The following is a 7817-nucleotide window of genomic DNA, read 5'->3' as shown; positions in this document are numbered from 1 at the left end:
GATTACTCCAAAAACGACGTAGCCGCGGCCTCTTTACTAGTTCGGGTTTCATTTGTGAAAATAGCCCCATAATGTAATATCCAACGATGGCCCAATAAAATTAACTTATTATAAAATAATATACTATTAGAGAACCGTATATACTAGTTATTTTTTTAAATATATAAATAAAATAAATAATAGTACATTTTTTCAGTCGACTAAAACTTGGCCCTACCATTTCAATTCCTCTGAATCATCAATTTTGAGATAATTCCAAAATCTTTTCTGAACAAAACTGTCAATTTAAGATAAAATAATATATAATAACGTGGCCATTTCTGTACAAAAAAACAATTAATTATGGGCACGACTTCTTCCACCGGCCAAAAAAACAAAAATCTTCTAACTACCCCTTCACCTCCTCTTTCTCTATTTAACTAACTACTTACTTCCTTAGTCCTTACATCACACACACACAGTCACACACACACAACCCAATCAAATCTCACAAAATGGATCACCACCACAACAATGCTCCCAGCCACCACCAATCAACACCGCAACCTGCTGTCGCAGTCCACCATGCTCCCGCCCAGACCCACCACCAATCCTCATCACAACCTGCAGCTGTCCAACATGTCTCTCATCAGAGCCCTAAATACACTGACAACAAACCCACTGTTAGGTTTTACAGCAAGATCAAGACTGATTACTCACTCACCATCCGTAACGGAGAAGCCGTTCTTGCACCCACCAACCCCTCCGATCCTCATCAGGTACATACCCTCTCATTCCTCCTTCTCAGATCAACTCATCTGAATTCAGTGTAGTTGACCTTTTTATCTTTTTACACAGCATTGGATAAAAGAAGAGAAGCTTAGCACGAAAGTCAAAGATGAAGAAGGTTTTCCCTCTTTTGCTCTGATTAATAAAGCTACTGGACAGGCTCTGAAGCATGCTACCGGTGCCGCTAAACCAGTATGTAATCCTCCAACTTGAAATTGCTTCAATTAATGATGAACAATCACATATATCTATTGGCCAATGATGCTTTTGAAAATGTCAAATTGTATATAAGTATGGAGATAGATCGAGTATCTGTCACATGTTTGAACAAGCTTGTTCTTTTTGTAAATTTTCTTCGGATCTTTATTGTAAATAATTGCTTCTACAGGTTCAGTTGACGGAATACAACCCAGATAGGGTTGATGAGTCTGTTCTTTGGACACAAAGCAAGGATTTGGGAGATGGTTTTCACTCAGTAAGAATGGTGAACAAGATTAAGCTTAATGTTGATGCATCTATCGGTGACACTGGTATTCATGATGGGACCAAAATTCTTTGTTGGGAGTGGACTAAAGGTGATAACCAGAGGTGGACGACTGCCCCTTTTTGTAAGTTCCTCAACACAAACTGTCACGAATAAAAGCAAATGACTACTATTCAATGTTGTGATCTTAATTATGATCTCTATTTGTGCAGGATATGGTGGTCTAGCTGGAGTTCCCATGACTAGAAACATGGCGTGCTATGTTCATGGTGATGGTGATATGTATGTTTGAATAATGTTGTGTTTAAATAATATGTTCATGTATTTAAATAGCACGACAATCGGACCATTTACAAGTCTCAATACCATCACTAGTCCACTAGTATGTATTGGACACGTACATATGGTTCGTGTTGCTTTTTATACATAGATGTATGAATGAGAATAATTTTTGTTGGTGTATTTTTCTTCTATACCTATTAAGTAATTGAAATTTGAGGAAGATAACAGTATATTCACTACAAGAAAAGGATTTTGGTGGTAACTTTTCGTCCTTACAAGTCCGACTAAACTGATTAGAGACCGAAATATTTAAGTTATCACTAAATATCGGCTGAAGTATAGTTGTCGATATATATATATATATATATATATATATATATATATATATATATATATATATATATATATATATATATATATATATATATATATCCCTATTCTAATAAAAGAATAGGTTAATTGTCCTTTTGACATGTGTCATCTTATTAAACTTTATAATTAATGTCATGTCACATGTCAATCTATTGATTATCCATTTAAAATTTTAAAATTTAAAATTTTCACTCTAATTATATTAAATTAAATAAGATTAAATAAAATTAATACAGATTATAAGGTCACATACTTATTTAAATCAACGATTATAATCTTATATAACTAAAAAAATAGTTTTTAATTAATAATTTATTTAAAATAATTGATTAATAATTTTGAGTTTTTACTATGAAAATTTAATTAATTTTTTAACCGTGGTTCTCACGGGTTATAAACTAGTATATATATATATATATATATATATATATATATATATATATATATATATATATATAATCTAGTCTAATAAATGAAAGTTTTTTTGTCACATGCCTTCTTCTCCTTCATTTGGACATATAACATTTTTTAGAATTTTTAAATTTTTTATTTTCGACTTGTTATTTTATTGTATTTTTTATTTTATTAAATTAAAAATCCACATTTAATATGTAAGGTAATATATATATATATATATATATATATATATATATATATATATATATATATATATAAGGTATTTATTAGAAATGATTTATATATGTAATGTATTCAATACATTAAAGCCTCATCAATTTTAATAATTCAAAATTTTTCTAATTTTTTATATAAATTCAAACTTTTCAAACTATTAAATTTATATTTAATTTTTTTAACATAAAACCATGTAATACATGAGTCTCACACCTAGTATATATATATATATATATATATATATATATATATATATAGGATCAAATGTGAATAATAAGTATTGTGTGAATGTGCAACCGAATTCTGACTATTAGATTGAAAGAAAATAAAGAGTTATGATCTTGTGGTGCATGGTATTAAGATATAGTAGCATTTATTACTATATAATTACATTTAATTGATTGTAAAGGAAACTAAGACATTTAATTAAGAGAGAGAAATAAATATTACCTACATTTAAGGCAACTATATCAAAATAATTAACTAAAATCAAAATAAATAAAAATTAATACAAATCAACATATATAATAACTATTAGAATGATACGTTTTCAGGAAAAATAATCAAATAATTATGAAAAATAAAAATCACAAATTCTTGAAGAATATAACGTTCTATTTTAGATCTTGACTTGATTTTTAAGGATTAATGTTAAGAATCATTTTAACTTAACAACGAAACATATTCTTGTAGAATTTAGGTTAAGAATCAGCTTAACTTATAACCAAATAAAATATTCTTGTAGAATTTAGGATTCAGAAATGGTTTTGAGATATTTCATTCTTTCATTATTTATACAACTAAAAAAATCTTGAAGAATTGAAGTGTTCTAGCACTATAGGATTAAATCAGTAGTCGAGGCGTAACAACCGCCAATCAGAAAACTTAGTCGGTGGAAAAGGATGATATGGCAAAAGAACAGAATCAGGAAAACGAACACATAGATGGTAAGGGTAGGCCTAAGGACACATGTAATCCAATTCCACTGTACAAAATAAAGAACAACATAAATATATAAACCAAAAAAAAAAAAACACAAGTAGTGTTCACGTTCACTAAGGGGTTGTAAATTAACCAATATATAATGTAGTTGAAAGGTTAATATTAATAATGTCAAATAGCAAAATTATATTTTAATAAATTTTATGATATATCATTTGTTTTATAATTATATACCTAAAAACAAGTTATAAATGGATGTTTAGGCTATCCGAAATGGATACTTCTTCACGCGTGAAAAGCGGAGGTGGAGGGGCATATAACACGTGAACACCGCCCCCAGGTGGTTTGGGTGTGACATCTTTGTGAAGAAGGAAGAAGACAACATCGTCTCTCTTTATTTTTCTCTTCCTTTTGCCTCATCATCACCAACCCACCGGTGAACATCATTTCCACAACGAAATAGCTTGGTGGGCTGGTTGTGAAATGGTAAAAAGTTTGTGGCTTTCTTTTTACATATAACCCACTCGTGACGATACCACACACCCTTAGATATATGTGTTTGGTAAGATTTGTTAAGATCCATTGTATAACACCCAACCCAACGGTGTGCACACTACCGCAATTTGTGGTATATGAGGTAGCAACCACGGTTTGCGTTAAATACCGCATTGAGCCCCAAAGAAAAGTTGCAGTATAATCTTGCAAGTTATCGCTCCACCGCACAAGAAAAACAAACATACCGTTAAAATGTAGTACTTTGTGCATAAAAATATGTATTATAGTGGATGTGGTAAAATATGAAATGACGTCCACTATAGAGAATAATACTCACCGGTTTTTTGAGAATAGAGAAAAATAACATAACAAACTAAATGTATTGTAAGGTGAGTGACCACACCCACGAGCCTAAAAGGCCTAAGTCTAATTCTCAGGGGTTTCGGATGACCAGAAGGGGATAACAAACAACATTGCTTGCTAAGCGACACAAGATGTCTATGACCACTTTCGATAAAACCTGTTCTAAATATGATGACTCATTTATAAAGTAACTTCATAGGAATAAGAAGTAATAACACTTTTTATAATACTTATAATTTTATTTATATAAAACTACAATAACATAGGTAACTAAAATAACAATACATACCCTGACTAATACTACTGCTACTAATATTATCACTATTGATATTAAGAACACAATAATAAATAACAATATATCTGTTTGCTTTAATATTATCTAGTTTAAAGGATAATTAAGTTATTTTAATAATAATAGATGAAGGAATTTAAATTTCTCATCCCTTCCCATTCTATCATGTTATCTAAAGTGTCACTTTAATGTCTATTTCTTATCTCACTTCCTCGTAAACAAAAATACATGAAAATTCATCCCTTTCCATTCACAAATTTTGGTACAAGTCATGATACGTATGATACAATGATACAAGTGGAATGATGTCGTCTACTGGTCAGCCAAGCAACTAAACCAACAAAAAATAAAGGTGAACATGGACCGGGTTGGGTCGGTTTTGACTTAAAACCGCACCCAAAACTGAATTATCGGTTTTTAGAAAATTAAAACTCAACCCAACCCAAAACCCGATGTGTTTGATTTCACGGTTCCTTGTTTTTTCAGGTTTCGGTTTCGGGTTGATCAGTTTTAAACCCAAAATTTTAAAACTTAACCAATTAGTCACCATTTAACCAATGATTTGGACTAAGCCAAGTAGCAAGAGTATAACAAATATTATACAAAAGAGGAGTGTAGGCTTTTGTTTTATCCCACTGTAAAAGATGATGACATTGTGTTAAATAAGGGTTGTAGGCTTAAGTTTGAAGCTACCACCGATGTGGGATCGATCACATTTTTAGAGCATAATAAAATTCGATGTTCGGAACAAGAAAACGGAAGGGACATAATTTAAACTCGATACCTCAATGTTTAAGGAGAACAGGCCTGAACCAGTTAAGCTACATGATGTTTGTGATGCTATCTTAGACCATCCTTTATACCCACCATATATAATATATGTGGTGGGTACCACATCAGCACCACATTTTTTACAACTAACTATGTGATACTTACCACTAAACACACCACTCCACATCATTTTTTTATTTAAATTTAATTCAAAAATACATTAAAACACAATAAAACATATTTTTTTAAATTAGTTTTTTTATTTAAATTTAATTCACAAACACAATAAAACATATATTTTTTTAAAATTAGTTTTTTATTCAATAAAACAAAGATTACATTAATTTAAAACACACAACATAAAATAAAAAAAATATTAATAATAAAAGATAAAAATGCAACCACAAAGAACTTAAACTAGTTTTAAACCGTTATTTTTAATGATTAAATTTTAGGGATTCTCAATTTTCGCCAAGCTTTAATGTGTCTAAACGGCGTGTGTTTCGTGTCTTCATATTGGTGCATAGCCACAACAAACGGGTCGGCTTAGTCTATGTTGTTTATAACAAAGTTATAAATCCCATTGAATTCAAGGTATTTTAACCTCATGTCGCGAAACTTGAAACATATTTCATCAAGATTACGACTTTGGCAACCCATTAAATCGTGGAAAATGTTTCCAACTTTTACCCAAAAATTAGGAGGTATTTTTGGGTCTTCTGAAACAGCTACCCATGCTAATGCTAAGTTCTCTTCTTCATTTTCTGACTAATTCATCATTTTAGGAGCCATTGGCTTTGAGTTTATGAAGCAAAAGAAGTGTGTGATTGTGAGAAGAAGAAAAAAGAATTGTGTGAGTAAAATGAATGAATAAGTTGTGGTATTTTTATAGAACTGGTTTAATGTTGTTTGAATAGTAAAATTAAAAAAAAAAAGATTTTAACCCTAAAATATGACCGTTACTGTGCCACCCAATCATAATTTCCGTTTGCATTCGTTGTCCCGACCACGGCTCATCACGACCACGAACCACCACTAGCCACCGGGATGGTGTGCACAGTCGTGGTTCGTGGCCAGCTAGACCACGAACCTGTCCGTTGCAACCATACCGAACGGCCTTACAAAATACATGTGTGTGTGTCTATATATATATATATATATATATATATATATATATATATATATATATATATATATATATATATATATATATATATATATAGGGAAAGATCAAATAAGAACACCTAAAAGGTTGAGAACGTAAGAACAGTTATGAACCAATCATCATATAAGGGCATAAAATGAATTTTACAATATAATTAATTATGGTAATTTATGGATAATCAATTAATTCCTAAAATCATGAGATTTAATATGATTAATATATTTTTTTTACCTAAATATTAGGAATTTATATAATCTATTTTTAATTAACAAAATCAATAAAATGATTTTAAAAAAACGTTTTTACCATAATTTTAACAAATAAAGCGTTATTTTTTTTTTTGCTTTAAGTTATTTTTTTACCAACCACATCAAAAATAATGGCGCAATAATCATTCTATCCGAATATTTATCAAGTAGTGTCATATTCATAAGTGAAGATGTCATGACTAGATTCGTTTTTTTTAATGAATTGAAAACAAAGAATGTTTAAGAATTCATTATTTCATTCAAAATAATAATAATAATAATAATAATAATAATAATAAACCACTAATCGTAATCATAAATGAATACAACTCTAAGCAAAATCATTTCATTATAAAAGAATGAACCTCTAATCATAATCATACATGAATACAACTTTAGCCATACATTTTTAACCATATAAGAATATATTTTAACAAAATACAAAAGACAATTAAATTTCTACATTTCCACCAATTATATTCATTGATAAATATACCACTAATCATGATTGAATTCAAAGAGGGTCGCCATTGATCATGTTGTCGATTTTCTTAGTTACAGTTAGCTTTATTCAAAATATCAAGCTCTTACATTAAACCTATTCAAAACATCAATCATTAAACACATGCAATTATAATATAGTTCTATTCATTGATGATTAAAACTCAAACAACCTATTTATAAAATCTGATTTATTAGTTTTGACGTTCACTTAAGAGTCTTCTAAATAATCTTGAATGTTTCCTAAAAGCCATCTACTATTCAAAACACCTTTGATGAACTAGCCACACCATTTTCCTGAATTTGAAAAAGTACATTTATATTACAAAATCGCAAAAAAGAAAATCTCTTTTCAGAAATGAATCATGTTACAAACGGTAATGAAAGATATACAATCAATGGTGAATAAAATATATTACAGGCCTACTCTTATAATGTTTCCTAAACTTTTCAATATATTAGCACAAAATCCATAAAAATTATACAAAAAACAAGAGAAAA

General features: G+C 29.6%; 1 protein-coding gene across 1 annotated transcript; it reads left to right on the top strand.

The window, feature by feature from the left end:
* Positions 1-426: 426 nt before the first annotated feature.
* Positions 427-1714, top strand: LOC145058884 (ricin B-like lectin R40G3). Its single transcript, XM_079006761.1, has 4 exons — positions 427-758; positions 838-960; positions 1157-1376; positions 1465-1714. Coding segments are annotated over exons 1-4 (609 nt in total). The 5' UTR covers positions 427-494; the 3' UTR covers positions 1467-1714.
* The last annotated feature ends 6103 nt before the right edge of the window (positions 1715-7817 follow it).

This window comes from Lactuca serriola, chromosome 6 (genome assembly GCF_051521515.1).
Source record: "Lactuca serriola cultivar US96UC23 chromosome 6, Lser_US96UC23_V15, whole genome shotgun sequence".
Classification (NCBI taxonomy): domain Eukaryota; kingdom Viridiplantae; phylum Streptophyta; class Magnoliopsida; order Asterales; family Asteraceae; genus Lactuca; species Lactuca serriola.
This window is presented reverse-complemented; position numbering and strand designations above follow the sequence as displayed.

What these genes read in the sequence shown, in the direction of transcription:
- LOC145058884 (XM_079006761.1), top strand. Translation starts at nt 495, where the DNA reads ATGGATCACCACCACAACAATGCTCCCAGCCACCACCAATCAACACCG. An exon ending in ACCCCTCCGATCCTCATCAG is followed by an intron (nt 759 to 837) that starts GTACATACCCTC and finishes CTTTTTACACAG; the next exon opens with CATTGGATAAAAGAAGAGAA. An exon ending in CTACCGGTGCCGCTAAACCA is followed by an intron (nt 961 to 1,156) that starts GTATGTAATCCT and finishes TTGCTTCTACAG; the next exon opens with GTTCAGTTGACGGAATACAA.